This window comes from Hypomesus transpacificus, chromosome 26 (assembly GCF_021917145.1).
Source record: "Hypomesus transpacificus isolate Combined female chromosome 26, fHypTra1, whole genome shotgun sequence".
NCBI classification, from domain to species: Eukaryota; Metazoa; Chordata; class Actinopteri; order Osmeriformes; family Osmeridae; genus Hypomesus; species Hypomesus transpacificus.
In genome coordinates this window covers 6,070,731-6,087,972 of record NC_061085.1, presented here as the reverse complement: position 1 = coordinate 6,087,972, position 17,242 = coordinate 6,070,731, and the positions used below count along the sequence as shown (strand labels likewise).

The 17,242-nt window shown below is 42.2% G+C and overlaps 1 protein-coding gene across 1 annotated transcript; it reads right to left on the bottom strand.

Annotated features, from left to right (window-relative positions):
• Positions 1-3,238: 3,238 nt before the first annotated feature.
• On the bottom strand, positions 3,239-16,862 carry LOC124487596. The gene is made up of 3 exons (XM_047050022.1): positions 16,480-16,862; positions 4,079-4,473; positions 3,239-3,251 (listed from the first exon to the last, which is right to left on the bottom strand). The coding sequence occupies exons 1-3, from the start codon at positions 16,810-16,812 to the stop codon at positions 3,239-3,241; spliced, it is 741 nt and encodes a 246-aa protein (XP_046905978.1). The 5' UTR covers positions 16,813-16,862.
• Positions 16,863-17,242: the final 380 nt, after the last annotated feature.

Below are 17,242 nucleotides of genomic sequence, written 5' to 3'. Positions count from 1 at the left end.
GCTAACACGTAACACTAGCAGGTAGTAACATTGCTATGAGTATTATGCTAGGTTGCTAGGTGACGGAAGCTAACTAAAGCTAGCTGCTTCCGTTTTGGTAAAATTCATTACTCTGGTGGAAGCGTTGGTAATATTTAGACCTCGCGCATCTAAAGGTTAAACTTAAGCTATAAGCCCCAAGGGGCCACCTTTGCCGTGTTTTATTTGAAATATTCGATGCGCAGTTACATGGAATGTTAAAGAATGTTTTGAGGGCAACCTGTAAGGTTATGCTGGATTTTACAACGGCTTGGACCGCGATATATCACATTCAAGGATGGGAACAACCAGGTTTAGACAACGTGATCTAACTCTATGGACGCGTGAGGTTAAACTGTTGTATTTGCTGTGACGTGTTGTCGCTTCTTGCTTTCTTCTGGTAGGCCTACGCTCTTGCACTTTGAGGCTCATGTTGTTCTATTGCGATTGTGCAACACGCGGGTCTCCCTCCGGACCTTCTTTGCTTTCACGATGAATGCTATGTGGCAGGTCAGGTGCTGGTTGCATTCGTGCAATTTGTGATTTCATGGTCGATTCCGTCCTCGCACCGGCTCGGTGCGTTTAGTCTTTGCTCGGGCATCTTTCTCGCATGCGCCTCTTCCTCACGGTCTGTTGTCGTTCCCGTTGCGGTCGTGGCTACATGGTGTGGCGGTGCACGGTCTCGTCATGGATGTGGGTTGCTATCCATTTTGTGTCTGGGCGTGTCGCGGGCGTTGGAATGGGTAGTCGTTGTCTAATAGTGGTGCAACTCTAGCCCCTGGCTGGTGCATTGTGTTGGGGGTCGACGCAATGAAGGGTTATAGGTTGTATTGTGTATTACATATTGTAATTCTAGCTATCAGAGGTAGCCTACATTCTGTGTACAATGTATGGTATGCAGGTGGCTTTGCTTGGTCTTGCTCTAAGAAATCAGGGCCAGGCTGGCTTTGTGGTGTTGCATCAGCAACAGACGTCTCGTGATAGGAGGCATGGTGAATATAATCAACCAGGGTAGATCCGTGGCTTTGATATCCGGCAGTGAGATGTCCTACAGCTGGATGGACATCACGGGCAGTGTTTGCGGGATGCATGAATTCCCGGGTGAGTACAACGGGCTGACGTCACGTGTCGGTCAAGCACATTCCACCTTGCCCAATCTTGCATTGTGACTTGACCATAGCACATACGCATGTACACGGGTACTTAATCTTAGCAATGACGTGAAGCTGGTGTGGTACTCTTGTTACATGGCAGATTAAATCCGCTTCTCTCCCCTCCTCTACATGGTGCACTAATTTCACTGCATGCATACATCGACCACAATGAGCAAGCCCCTGTTCGTCACTGATGCCGGGGAAGCGTGACTACATATCGGTCACCGGGAGGCTCGGAATCCTGTGTCGGCGCTGTGGACCCTAAACAACATTGGCGTCTTGGTTCTACCACTCAAGAATTGGGTCGTTGGTCATCTGCAGCGGTGCAATGTTACATTAGATGGAATGCAGTGATGTTGTGGAAGGCAGAGGAGGATGGCGCGACCCTCCCTACCGCTTAACAACCTAGCGTTCAATTTTCATGTTCGGGTTGCATGCTGATATTCTCTTATTAATGTTCGTCAGGTCATCGTGGAGCGTCAGGTGACTCAGTCTCCGTCACATAGGATGTCGTCCGTGCTCAGTTGGGATGTTGAGGAAACGTCTCAGTGGGAATCAGAGCACCGCTCAGTTGAGATGTCGAGGCTGTGCCTCAGATGGGAAGCGAGGGCCTCAGTTGGTTAAGTAGAGGCAGTGCCTCAGTTGAGAATCGGAGTAACGCCTCAGTCGAGACGTCGAGCCCGTGCCTCAGTTGGAAATCGAGGGCCTCAGTTGTTTAAGTAGAGGCAGTGCCTTAGTTGAGATGTCGAGGCCGTGCCTCAGTTGGGAATCGAGGGCCTCAGTTGGGAGAGGCAATGCCTCAGTCGGGATTCGGAGTAACGCCTCAGTTGAATGTCAAGGCTGTGCCTCAGTTGGGAATCGAGGGCCTCAGTTGGGAGAGGCAATGCCTCAGTCGGGAATCAGAGTAACGCCTCAGTTGGTAATCGGAGTAAAGCCTCATTCGAGATGTCGAGGCCGTGCCTCAGTTGGGAAAGGCAGCGCCTCAGTTGGTACAGTAGATGCCATGCCTCAGTTGGGAATCGAGGACCTCAGTTGAAACTCGAGGGCCTCCGTGAAGTAGAGGCAGTGCCTCAGTGGGGACGGCGAAAAGTGCCTCTGTGGAAAACACGACCCACGTACCATATCAATAGATAAAGCTTAGGGGCACTGTCTGCACCGAGCTACACTTGTCTAGATATGCATGGCTGCAAACTATTTACATACAGGATTGCACCTCCGTGCGGTGCGGTGGCACGGGGACACACAGTGCTATGCAGCTCACGGTCACTCATTCATGATAGATAAGGCTTAGGAACACTGTCTGCTCTGAGCTACACTCGTGAAGGTACTCATGGTTAGATAAAGCTTAGGGGCACTGTCTGCCCTGAGCCACACGCGAGTAAGTCAATCATAAGCTTAGGAGCACTGTTTGCTCTGAGCTACACTCGTAGATTAAGCATGGCTAGATAGAGTTTAGGGGCACTGTCTGCTCTGAACTACACTTTATTATGTCCCAACATAATGCTCGTTCAAAGGTAACGCTCAGGAGCACTGTCTGCTCCGAGCTACACTTGGACAGGGTTAACATGGCTAGATAAAGCTTAGGAGCACTGTCTGCTCTGAGCTACGCATGTACAGGATAACATGGATAGATAACGCTTAGGGGCACTGTTTGCTCTGAGCCACGCTTAGTCAAGGTAGCATAGCACTTTCACTCACTCGAGTCACTCACACACACACAGATACGGCTTGGAACGCGTCTGCAAAGCACACCTGTGATTGCTACGGCTTGGGACGCGTCTGCGGAGCACATCTGTGAGGGTAAGTATGGCGAACATCAGTCACTCTTAGCACTTTCAGGGGTTTCACATACACGCAGCAGTCTCGTACGTTCATCTCGTCTGGCGTGTGGTTTGTGTTGGGGAATGCTGTTGCTGCTCTCTGCCCGGATATCGAGACGGTGTCTCAGGAGACGGTGTCTTTGTTGGGTGCGGCAGGGAGCCGCTGCGAGCACAACCATACGCCAAATCAAAAATTACAATGATGTATTGTATCATGTGGAATAAAGTATCGGTCAACAAAACTACTCAGTCCTCCTGCCTGAAACAAGCGAAGCAGGTTCATGCAGGGGGACGCGAGACCTAGCGCGACTAGCAAATCGTCATCACGCGTCAGGCACGCCCCCCTAATAGGGCGGGGTATATAGCAGGTATCCAGCTCCTGCATTGCTAGTGCGACACAACACTCTCTCGGCCTCCTGCGGCCTCCACCTCCCCGGCCTCCTCCCTTTTGTCTGGTCTTCTTTTTCTTCTTTCACAGGGGGATGCTGTTGCTGTTCTCTGCCCGGATATCGAGACGGTGTCTCAGGAGACGGTGTCTTCGTTGGGTGCGGCAGGGAGCCGCTGCGAGCACAACCATACGCCAAATCAAAAATTACAATGATGTATTGTATCATGTGGAATAAAGTATCGGTCAACAAAACTACTCAGTCCTCCTGCCTGAACCATGTTCTATCAAAGGTTTTCAAGTGTACTTGTACATTATTCGAAGCAGTTTTCTACTTTTCTTTTTCGCTGTGATCATTTCAGCCATCTCTTTTGTCACATCCCTCCTGCAGCGCTCTGCAAACGCAGAGATCTTCTCACTATTTTTGTCTCCAGCGAGCAGGGTCTCGAAGATGTCCGGAAATCAATATACATTTAAACATACATGCTGGCTTCAGGTATGCTGAAGCTACATTAGCGATAAAAAAATAATAGAATGTGGGCCATGCCAGAATGGCTGGCAAACATCATTACCAAATTTAAGCAAACTAAAACCAAACCCAACAACTCAAACAGAACCTCTAGGCCTACGCTTACCCGACTTGTTTTTTCACATCATGAAAAAGTCTGCCCAAGACACCATTATGATGGTGTGTCCCTAACCAGTGGTGCCACTCTATCATTTTAAGGTGAATCTTCAGTGACTCTGGAGTGCGACTACCTCTATGACGCCATATTTCCAGTTTGTATTTCTGCCATGCACGCTCAATATGCTGAGTGTGAGCACCTGTGTCAGGGTCAACAAAGTTCCTTTTATGGCAGACAGAATATTGGCTATATCCGTACTGGGAAAGCTGCCCCTTATAGGCACGCCATTCATCTGTGAGGATGGGTGTTCTGGGCCTGATGTGTCGTCGGATGTGGCCTGTAAGGGTTTGCCTTGAGCGGTCCCTGACGAGTCTCAGAATGGGTCTTCTGGAAGGACCATCAACCTCCAGCATCCCGAAGACCCTCTGGCGTTCACGGTGCCAAGTGTTGCCACATCGGCCACGATGGTACTGAAAAGAAAATAAATATACTTTAATAAGGGTTGGGCTGTATAAATGTGGTATTCTTTCCACTTGCACTGCGGTTTACAGTATTATGTATATTAATTAACGCATGAAAGAGTGTGGACACAAGGAAATAACGGACATCTGAATGTTTCCCCTAAAATTAGCAAAGTATATAAACGTTAAGTAAGGTTATAGAACAGCTGCACACAAGTATACTTTTCGTTTGTGGGCAAATTTGCTCTCGTCGATGACAACAAATCGATGACGACCACCAATTCTCATTCCTCTCTTTTTCATTCGCTTGAGGGCAGCAACACACACCTTCAATGTAGACATAAAACAACAGAAAGTTGACTTTTGATTTAGTATTGAATTTGATAAATGTATCATGTATACAAATATTTAGGAATAAAGTGTGTTAGTGCGTTACATGCGTTTATACGTGTTTACACGCACTAACCATCAATGCATAAGCATTGCATGTGTCACTGAGCGTACTAAATAAGTGTGTGGCAATGTTGTATTTAATTGTCTATAGTGGGATGTGACTTATCAAACATTGACATATATTTTTAACCTAGTTAATTATAGTATTGCAACAACCTTTCTGAGTACTTTGGTCATTCTTGTCAGTGTCTTGGAGCTTGCTGCTATCCCCTCAGAGATCATGTCAAGCTGCTTCAGCTGCAAACCTTGTGTAAACCTGAAAAAATGAAAAAGCAATAATTAATCCTAATTGGAGTCATTCTTAATTTGTATTGTTGTTGCAATGATGTAATCGCCTGTCATTGAACTGGGTTGACATGAAACTACAAGCACACAGTATTATGCTAAACCAAAGTAGGTAGCCACTTCAAAATTAGGGAGTTAGGGAGTCAGGTGGCTGAGCGGGTCGAACATCGGGCTAGTAATTTGACGGTTGCCAGTTCGATTCTCGGCCGGTGCACATGACGTTGTGTCCTTGAGCAAGGCACTTCACCCTACTTGCCTCGGGGAGAATGTCCCTGTACTTACTGTAAGTCGCTCTGGATAAGAGTGTCTGCTAAATGAGTAAATCTAATGTAAATGTAAAATTTAATTATCAATTAGCCTACTTTAGGTGTTATAAAACTTATATGAGGGGTTATTGCTATAATTAGTGCTAATACATTAGAGGTGGAAGTGGAACACAGTGTAACATGCTTACACATGAATAACTCACACAGCTAAATCATTTACGAAATAAAACTAAAATTAATACTGTACCTGAGCATGAACTCAAGCCATTTCGCCAAAGGGGTGTGAGACTTGGTGAATATTGAGCCATTGCGCACAGACAGTGGATAACTTTTGTGACGCTTACAGACCCTGAGGGAAAAGAAGGTTCAATTCTGTTAAATATCAAATATACAAAGATCAAATATATTTTCTAGAACATACTGTCGTGTGGTTACTGTCCACATTATACAATAGGCCTAGCATAATGCCAATTTCAGACTTTCAGGCTCCATAATCAACTAGCATTTCTTACATTTTGAGTTACACAAGTAGGCAGCATTAGAAAAAAATAAAAAACATAATTTAAAAAACAAATATTATTATACTTTTGATTACGTTATACTTTTGATTACAATAAGTAGGCTACCTGTAAATCTAGCAAGCTAACGTAAATTAGATACATGCTTAACTTACCACCGCAACCCATCGTTGCGATTGCATTTTACCAAATGCATGCTTAGATTACATTTAGCACACTTCATCCTCCTCTTAAGTATGCCCCATTTCTGCATCCATTTAACAATATTTCTTTTGTTCCTTTTTCATTTTTATAAGGCATTCTTATAAAAATATAAGAATGTCTTATATTTTTCAGAAGTGCTTGGAATAACCCTGCCATTGAAACAGTAATTTCGAAAATTACGGATTTCCTTGAATCTCGCGCCCAAATTTTTTGTCTAGGTATCCGTTTGACAGGAAATTACGTCATTTGACTCTCCCTCGTCGCTCTTTACCTTACCAACGGCAACGTCGACACAGAGCATCATTGTGCCACCAGACTAACACTAATTGAAGCAGGTCGTCGAAGATAAACGCACAAAGTTGGCAAAAGTTATAGATTTTTGAGGTAAGGTAAACATTGTTAAACATTTGGATTCTCTTTGCGAACTTACATACCGTTAGATCTTTCTTGTTCTAGGTAAAGTTAACTGGTGTTAGCTAGGCTAGCTAGCTAAGCTAACTCTGTAGGCCTTATCAACGGGCATCAGGCTAACGTTAGCTAGTAACCTAGTTCTGCTTAATTGTTTCTTCTTCTAGCGAGCTTATTTTAAACAGCTAGGTTAGCCAAAGTTACCTGAGGAACTGTGAGTTTACTAATGGAGCTGACATTACAAACTACTTGTGTTCTTTACTTTGTACAACTCGTAATACCTAGATGGAAACTCGTTTCAATAAACGACCACGTGGTGGGAGGGTGGAGGAAAAAAAAGTGAAGGAAAATGAAGACGAGAATGAAGTGGAGAAGGTGAACAGGGACCTGCCACAGGGAGAGAACCAGCCACAGGAAGAGGACCAGCCACATGACGATGTCTCTGTTCGACCAGGCAAAAACAAGCGGGCGAAAGTTTCCCAGAGGAAATTATGTAAGTCATTTTGTGTTACAGTACTATCCAGCAAAACTTGAAATGTAAAACCGGCCACTAGCTCAGTAAATAAATAAATTGCTAGCTGCTTATATTTTGTCTATGGCTGTTAAATCTTTTGCAGCAGTCAACCTGTGTTTAATATTTTCATTTATTAAGAAGTTCTTTGTAATTATTTTACTGGTTTAGTCCAGAAAAGAATAAATACAATGTTGTTTATTGTACTACATTATATAACAGCCTATTACCCTGTTTGTGTGTATGCGCCAAGAGACGTTCCTAGGACAGTAGATATGAAAAAGCTTAATATATATTCTATAAGATCTGTTTACCCCCCACATTCTAGCAGTGGCTCCAACAGGGGTGTTGGAGTTGGTGAAACTCAGAGAACAAGCCAAACTGGATCACCAGAGAATCGAACACCTGCAAGATCGTGTTAAAAACCTGGAGGAGGCCAACAAAGACTTTTTGAAAAACAGACAAGGACTTTTTGCTTTCCCAAATAAAGGGAGCCCCCGGGGTGCCTGCATCAACTAGCAAGTCAGGTACTATGGCAATAACGTTATTCATGCAATACTAGATGTTGGGATGGATGAGAAAGCAAAATAATCTGTGTTTTCCTTATATTATTAAACTTAAGATAGTACCCAATAGACAATAATATGGATCATTGTTTATGATCATGGTCTACGTATAGTATGTAAAACTCTTACTTGGAAAGTCTCTTTGGATAACAGCATCTGCTAAATAAATAAATATAGAGTGAGCCTACATAAAAAAGGCTTAATTTGAAGTTTTTGAGCTTTGTTTAATTATACACCTGTGTGCTTCACCCCACCCCTTCTCACAGGCTCTAAAAAGACTGGTCAGTTTCGTTCCTCATTGTCATCCTCAACTTCAACGTCTCCTGCCCCCTCCTCAGACTCAAGCTCCTCATCATTTTCCGAGGAGAAAAAAAAGAAGAACAAAAAGTCAAAGAAGTCAAAGAAACACAAAGATTCCCACAGCCGTTCAAGAAGTACGTACAGGCTTTGATTGTCTTTATAATCACATTGTTTCTTGCTACTATGTATTGAGTGCCAAATCCACGATACATGTCTGAAAATAGATGCTGACTAAATATATTTTTTTTAAGTGACCACAACGGATGGAGTCATCCGCCGGTACAAGAATGCCCTGAAGAGATTCGGTAAATTTGGATCCATGAAAAAGGCCTTCGCCAAAATAAACGTTGACCGCAACACCATAGCAAGAACAGCTGCAATTGCTGAGCTAGCCATCACATTTCCGGACAACTTCGAGACCCTGCTCCCTGGAGACGAAAATACTGAGAAGATCTCAGAGTTTGCAGAGCGCTGCAGGAGGGCTGTGACAAAAGAGATGGCTGAAACGATCACAGCAAAAAAGAAAAGTGGAAAACTGCTTCCAATAATGTATAAGTACACTTGAAAACCTTTGATAGAACATGGTCCTCCTGTTTTTGTGTGCTTTTGTTGTTGTTAGGGTTAATGAATACATCTAAAAGTGTCTGCTAAATGATAAAAGTAAAAAAATATTATGTACAAATAGTACGTTAGGACAATATTGGAACCCTCTGTTTGAGGAAAGCAAGTTAGTTTGCTTTAATTTGTTACCGGTAATGTTTGCTAGCCATAATGGCTCACATTCTATTTTTGGTGGTCCTTTTATATTGTGCGAAAAGTTTATTGCAATAAAGGGAATCTCTTGTAATGTAAAGCATTTGACAGACTTAATGCCACCTTTATGACAGCATTTGACTAATTTAATGAATTCTTTATGACAAATGAAAATGTTACCACTGTAGTTGAGGTCAAGGAAAATATTCATGACACTTATAAAAGTATATGACAGTGTAATAACACTTAATGACATCTTTATGTCTAATGAAAAGGTTACCACTGTAGTTGCGGTCAAGGAAAATATTCACGACACTGTTATAAAAGTATATGACAGTGTAATAACACTTAATGACATCTTTATGACGAATGAAAAGGTTACCACTGTAGTTGCGGTCAAGGAAAATATTCATGACACTGTTATAAAAGTATATGACAGTGTAATAACACTTAATGACATCTTTATGACGAATGAAAAGGTTACCACTGTAGTTGCGGTCAAGGAAAATATTCATGACACTGTTATAAAAGCAAATGACAGTGCAATAACACTTAATGACATCTTTATGACGAGTGAAAATGTTACCACTGTAGTTGAGGTCAAGGAAAATATTCATGACACTGTTATAAAAGCAAATGACAGTGCAATAACACTTAATGACATCTTTATGACGAGTGAAAATGTTACCACTGTAGTTGCGGTCAAGGAAAATATTCATGACACTGTTATAAAAGCATATGACAGTGTATTAACACTTAATGACATCTTTATGACCAGTGATAATGTTACCACTGTAGTTGAGGTCAAGGAAAATATTCATGACACAAGTATAATGGTCTCATGACAGCGTGTCAAAACCAAACCCATTGTCAAAACCAACCCCATATGACAGTAGTATTTAATGCTATCACATTAAGCTAAATACACTGCTCTAAAACATGTATGGAACACGTAATCACCACAATATTACATTGTCATTTAAACTTCAGGGATATCAATCTGTCCAGTTTGGAAGCATAAGCAATTGAGAATCAATTGTCACCTGTTTGGGTGCAAATTAAAGTGACAACAGGTGCACTGGAGAGGCAACAGCAGGACAACACCTCAAATAAAGCTAAATTATTTTATTCAAGTTTGATAATTAGGCTATTTTGTCTCAGTCAATGTCAAGTTGTCATAACAAAGACAGTGACAGGTTTTTTTGTCTCAGTTAATGTCAAGTTGTCATGACAAAGACATTGACAGGTTATTTTGTCTCAGTTAATGTCAAGTTGTCATGACAAAGACATTGACAGGTTATTTTGTCTCAGTTAATGTCAAGTTGTCATGACAAAGACATTGACAGGTTATTTTGTCTCAGTTAATGTCAAGTTGTCATAACAAAGACATTGACAGGTTATTTTGTCTCAGTTAATGTCAAGTTGTCATAACAAAGACATCACAAACAATGTCAACCTTGCATAAGAAATGACATAATTTACCGAATGACACCTAATGACAACATTCATAAACATTCATGAACATCCTTTCATGTGTCATGTCATGCTTATGACAGTGACATGACAGTGTCATGTCACTCTTATTCACACCCCTTCAAATAAAGTGTTACCCTTTTATTTTTTACATTATTTAACATGTCTTGTTAGATCACGTTATTACCATTAATAGACGTTTGGTTTTCTAGGTTGAACATATAAAATACAGGCCACATTTCTACACCGGTGATAAATTGAAGGCAGTGTGAATTTCGTGGCATTTTGTTTGAATATAAAGTTGACGGCTATGGTAAGTCTGCATTATGGAAGATTTCGGTTACCTAAATAACTATTAAGCTTTCTTTGCCTGGCGAGAACAACGACGGAGCTGTTCATGTAAACAGTTCATTTCATCCGATGCAATGCATTGGAAATCATACTCATATCACGAAGAAAAAAAGCTACATATGATGAGTTCCATCTAGAATAGCCCTATATTTAGCCCTATAGCCTATTTCTAAAAAACAAGTAGAAGGAATACTATACAGTGACAGAATACATTTCCGTTAAGTTTGCATCATGTCTTTGATTCTTATCGGACTTTCTGCCCATAGATTCTTCCTTAGCTCACAGGCTCTGAACCATATAAATCTATGCTCGTGACTGGTTGTCGCAAAGTATGACGTGTACAACTAGTTGCAAGCGTGCCCGAACTCTAGGAGCTAGTGGAAAAAATAGCCAGTTTAAAGCTAGACCGGAAGACACGGAAGTGGAAATATGGCCGCGCCCAGTCTCGCGCTCTCGCTTGCCTCACTGCGCCACTGAGCACTTTTCATAGAAATGAATGCGGACACCATCTTGGAAGACAAAAGTAGCTTACTCTAGTTATATTAGGTGCGTTCGACATGACCCGACTTCATGCGGCGCCGCAGCCAGCTGCAGGCGGCTGACTTGAAAAAGTGCATTCTGGTTAGACTTTTTGTCCGACTTGAGACGGCGCCGAGGACACGTCACTGTGACGTCGCCATCAAAGTACCGTGAGATCGATTCGAGAACTGCCGGCTGTGTAGCCGAGCGCATTTTCTCAAGAGCAACTGCACGGGTTCAAGTGACGACACAGCTATTTCATGATTGGTCAGACTCACACACGACAACTTTGACACGTGTTTAGGAATATTCGGACACCTTCAGTTTCGCCAACGCTCAAAATGTTTTCATTGGATAAAAAATGTGTTGAAGAAAGGGTTTTAGTCAGCCTCTTCATTAACGGAAAGACTAGGTTAAATTATAAATAAAGTCAAGTAAGCAAACAGCGCTTGATCGGCCATGACTGACATCAACGCAGCAAACCACGAGAAGCTGGAATGTCCGACTTCACATTCATAACGACCATAACAATATTGACGTTATCAGACATGATTTATTCATCTTTGTCTTTGCCTCAGAATAACATGTCAACAATATATAATGACGCCGTAACATGCCACGATATTATAACTAATTATATTAGGCTATAATTACGTTTTTCATGCCATGAGCATAATAGCGTTCATTACAAAATGGTTAAATCTGCTTTAAAATAACTGAAATTAACTCTACAAACAACCGTCATGTGTGTGCAACCATTTGTAAAACGTGCTACAATAAAGTCAGGCAGCTGTAGATTATCAAATCCTTTCTCCTTGTTCTCATTCAGCTCAGGTAAATCAGCGATTTTCTGATGCTCCCTTTTGTGCTCGTTCATTGTTCGTATCCGTGAGCATGTTTCCAGGCAACTTTTCTTGACGTAAGCAAATAAATGGGCTGCTAGTTTACCCATTTCGGATTGGTTTCAAAAATCTGGAAAAATTATTCTATGAAAAAGCTAGTAGTATGAGCCAGGTTCGAGAATCGGACAAAAATTATTGGGGGAGATAGTTGTAGATATGTTGACTGGAGTTAATAGAATAAAAACGACAGCACGAGTCGGTTAGAAAATCGGAAATTCAATACCACCTACATCCACCGGGGCTGTTGCCTCAAGCCGAGAGTAGAGGGGTGGGGGCTTGGTTGCAAATCGTCGATCGCGCATCATTATGCTATGTTCACATCCTACAGTGCGACTCCGTCACTTACTTTCCATGTGAAATCAATGGTATGCTTCACTTCATCGTGCTGTTGTTCCTTGTATTGACAACAGCCCGTCACTCACGCACTGTGCTCGTAAATAATTTTTCAAGTTCGCACATACATATTTTTAGGCGCAAATACGAGTGAAATGGTCGCACTGTAGAGCAATTGGATAAATGCTGCGATTATGTCCCGCCCTGTACGCTCAGCGTCTCTGGGGGTAAATGGAGGAGTGGGCTGGCCTTGGACGCTGGGCTTCCGCGTGATGATTGGAGGGTCTGTCGAAAGACTGCATCTCCTTTTGATTGACAGCGATTTTGTACTATAAAAAGTCGCCGAAGCTATTCAAGCTCAGTTCCATCGCGGATTTTACAACTGTAGTTGAAAGACAAACTGCTGCAACCTATTTCTTGGAATTTTCTTGGCGAAATTACTGGCCAATTTTCATCATACATTTAATACAATTATACATCACGTTGTTTGTTTCAGTTTAACTTATTTCCACATTTCCTTCGAGTTTAATATTTTTTCGTTAGCTCATTAATTTATTCATTCAGTAGGTTAGGCTAGTGTCTTAGGGAAAAACTAGCCAGTGAACTAGCAAAATAAATGGAAAATTATGTAGGCCGAAAATGAGCTTCCCCGATACGGTCTTTGTCAGTTGACGTCACAGTTGCAAAAACCGAAGGGCATTATGGGAGTATCCACCATTTTCCAGGTACGCGTGCAGTGGTGTTCAGTAAATTTGCCGTGAGATTAATTTAATTTGGAATAAAATGGGTCGTTCTTGTTGCGTGATCGGCTGCAATAGAAGATCTCACGACAGCAAAGGTCACGTACTTAACATCGGGGATAGTTTATTTTCCTTTCCCACATCGAAGAAAGTACAGGGACAGCATGTAGAGGACATAACAAAGAGGCGTCGGATCGCTTGGGTTGCAGCGGTCCAGCGCCAAAACATCACCTTTGCCAACATTTCGCGTTCTATGCATGTCTGCGGTCGACATTTTCACAAAGGTAAGATATTTAACTGATGTTGACAAATGTGAAGTATATAAGCGCAGCTAGTTCTGGCAGGGCAATCGGGCAGCGCGCGTCAGTCAGTGATCGGGGACGTAAGGCGTCTTACTCCACCTTCCTTACTCCTCCCACTACCACACCCATGTAGCAGCGCATATCCATTGGGCCACGTCCGATAAGGCGTCTTTAAAAGACGCGCGGATATGCACACACTCACCCCAGTCGTTGTATAATCAGTGCTGCTGCCACCCTCCACCGTCCCCTTCTCCCCCATGCTGTCTGTGTATCTATCCAACAGGGGGATTATATCTCTATTGCTCCCTGCCTCATATGTCATGTATGTATGTGTTGCATCGAGGAGGCAGGGAGTGCTTCCCTTAGATCATCCACTCCGCCAAAGTAAATCTACATGTCCATGTCATGTAACAATAAATGCTCAAATCTAATACGTGATTGTCTTGACTGAACTAATGTTACGTTCTAACGTTTTATATATTCTTTTTTTTCTTTTTTCTAATCAATGTATTTATTCCCCCCCCCCCCCCCCCCACACACACACACACATATTTTCGTCCTATTTCCCCTAAAGCAATAAAGTTATAAAGTATGTTTTAAATGGCATAAATGCTGCCAATTAATAATTGACGTAACAACTTATTGTAAATGGTCAGTAGCCTAGCCTATCGATTAAGGTAAGCCACTCTGAAGCATGTACACTGCCTGCTTCATTTGATCTTGATAGGCTAAGCATTCTGTAGCAAATATTAACAATATACCCACTTTTTATTAATTAAAACTACTTCAGCATAATAATGCACCTAAAATACAAACCTGAGAAAGGGCAGCAATTGCTATCAAATCAACAGACATGTGCAATTTAGCTAGCAGGGGAAGAATACAAACAACGAAAATCACCAGTTAACTTGATGTCAATTTGCAAGAACTATAGACTTATACAATAACGGGCTTAAGAACTGACAACATAAGTTATACGTTCTCAAGGACGCACACGCGCAATCTCAACTGCGGTGTGAAGCGCGTGTCCGTGCTATTCTCTGACATGCACTCACTGCTGATATACGGACTAAACTTTTGTACAGCCTGATTTCTAATACCGTGGCGGCAGAAATGTAGCCATAGAGGAAACACTGCACTGTATGTTATCATCCCAGGTAAAGAATACCAATGGAGGCTGCGTTTGAAATCGTAAATCAAACTTTTGTCAGCATTTTGAGTGGAAATGTAATTAGCATTTGTAGGCTACAGGTGTACTATTCGTGCACGTCGGGCTGGCCCTCGCAGCGGAACGACAGTTTAGTGGCCGCTCTGTCCATTCGCGCACCTCACAGTTGCGTATTGATCAGACAAGAACACACGCTTATCAACTTGATTATTATTGATCAAAACAGAACGAGGGTTCGGCTGTAGCCTACTTGAAACATACTATTGGGAACATGTTCGCTGACATGCATTGCACGCGTGATGAACACAGGTTTTTTTGCCTTTGGCGCTCGGCATTTGTCATTGGCGCTTGGGAAAACGGCTTTGGCGCACGCCAACATTTTCTCTGTGTAGGAAAAACCCTGCTTTAGTATAATTTCTAATTAATAGTAACACTTCTGGTCCCATATAATGAAATTAAAAACCGTTTTCATGATATTGCAGGTCAACCAGCTAATGAGATGATGGAGACTGACCCAGACTGGGCACCCTCCCTCCATCTGGTTCACACAGAAAACAAAACTGTTACAAGAAAACAGACAACTGCGACAAGAACTTGATGAGTACAGGATGTCTGATAGTTTTTTGAGACAATGATGACAAGTAAAGTACTACACAGGGCTGCCAAACCTGGGAACCTTTATGGCCTTGCTACATTTTTTGCTTCCTCTCATGCCAGACCAAAAGAAGAAGGTTCTCAGTCCGTTTCAAATGGTTCTTTTAACCTTCATGCGCCTCAGACTGGATCTGCCTGCACAACATCTGGCCCATCTCTTTCATGTTTGCCCAAAGACAGTATACAGAACATTTAATGATATTGTGTCATTTCTGTATGCAAACTTTAGCCGTTCCATTGCATGGCCAGACAGAGACACTTTGCTCAAAAGTATGCCTCACCAGTTTGTGGAGTCCTTTGGACACAGAGTAGCAGTGATCATTGACTGTCTTGAGATTTTCACAGAGAAACCATCGAATCTGAAAGCCCGTGCTCAAATGTTTTCCAGCTACAAGCACAATCACGCTATGAAGTATTTGATAGGTATTACACCCAAGGGATCTATTTGTTTCATATCAAAAGGTTGGGGTGGCCGTTCAAGTGACAAACACCTTACAGAAAACAGTGGTTTTCTCCAAAAATTGTTGCCGGGGGACTTTATCTTGGCTGATAGAGGTTTCGATATAAAGGAAAGTGTTGGCATGTTGTGTGCAGAGGTCAAACTCCCATCCTTTAGAAAGGGTTACTGTCAGCTAGCTGCAAGAGATGTGGAGGAGACTAGAAAAATCGCTCACCTAAGAATCCACGTTGAAAGAGTGATCGGAAATGTTTGTCAAAAGTATAACATTTTAACAGGAACCATACCCATCAGCATGGTCCTCCCATGTGAAGGTGAGGATATCAATTTTTTGATAAGATTGTCACTGTCTGTTGCGCGCTGACAAACCAATGTCCAACTGTAGTGTAGAACAGAGAGCGTAGTGTAGAGAGAGCTCCATAAACTGAACAAAATGTACATGTGTTCTGATGTGTCTGACGTGCAAAGTGAAACTCAATTTCAATTTATGCAATTTTGTTTCTACTCCTTTCAACTATTGTAAGAATTAATATTGTGATGATGCTTTATCCTGCTGGACCAGCCTTGCGTAAACAATAAAGCATGTATGAAAAGAATATCAGAAATGTGTGGTTTATAGTTTCTTGTAATTTACTTTGACAGCTAAATTAAGTATGGAAACAAACACATGGGTAAGTCTTTAGGTTTAATAAGGTTTAATAAAAGTCATATTTTTAGTGAGTGCAAGACCTGTAGACAACACAGAGGCAGATGGAGGTCAATAATTAACAACTTGCTAACTAAACAAACCATCCTTAATCAGACACTGATGATACACAGTTAACATGACATCATCATTACAGCAAGTCTTACCTTAGTCGTTACTACTGTGTTGTCACTGTCCTTTGGTCGGAATGTGTGTAAATCCTGTACCCAGCCATTGCTGAAATGTCCGTGTGCTTCAAGGGATTTATAGTTTTTAAACTGTTCACTGGTATACGCACTTATACCATAAACAAGATAGTTCACTATATCCAGGTATGAGGATATAGGTAGCAACGCGGGGTCAGCACTCCAACTTACTGCAGTCAGCTTGCATGGATCTGTGTCTTTAATCGATGCCAATTTTTCAACATAACGGTCCCTGGCATTTTGGTTGAGTTTGTCACAGTATGGGCTTTTCTCCGTTTTCTTGTGCTTCTCCATTTTTGCGATTTATTGGGATATAATCTGAGTAAATTCTCATCCGTTCTCATCCACTGCAGGTTAGCTGAACCTGGAAAATGGCGGCGCGGTGACGTCACACACAACAAAACCATGTGTCTGACAAAGACCGAATTGGTCTTTGCAAGACCAGCAGCCGCCACTGGTTCACTCACAATGGCCGGGTTTCCCAGATTTGTTAAGAAGCTCTTAACGCTAAGCGCTTCTTTGGAGTGTTCGAAGAACGCTGTACAACGCTTTTAGAATGCTCTTAACGAATTTGGGAAACCCGGCCAATGTCAGTTAAGACCTATTAATGGCCGGGTTTCCCAGATTCGTCAAGAAGCTCTTAACGCTAAGAGCTTCTTAGGAACGTTCTAAGAGCGTTCTACAGCGCTCTTAAAACGTTCCTAAGAAGCTCTTTGCGTTGTTT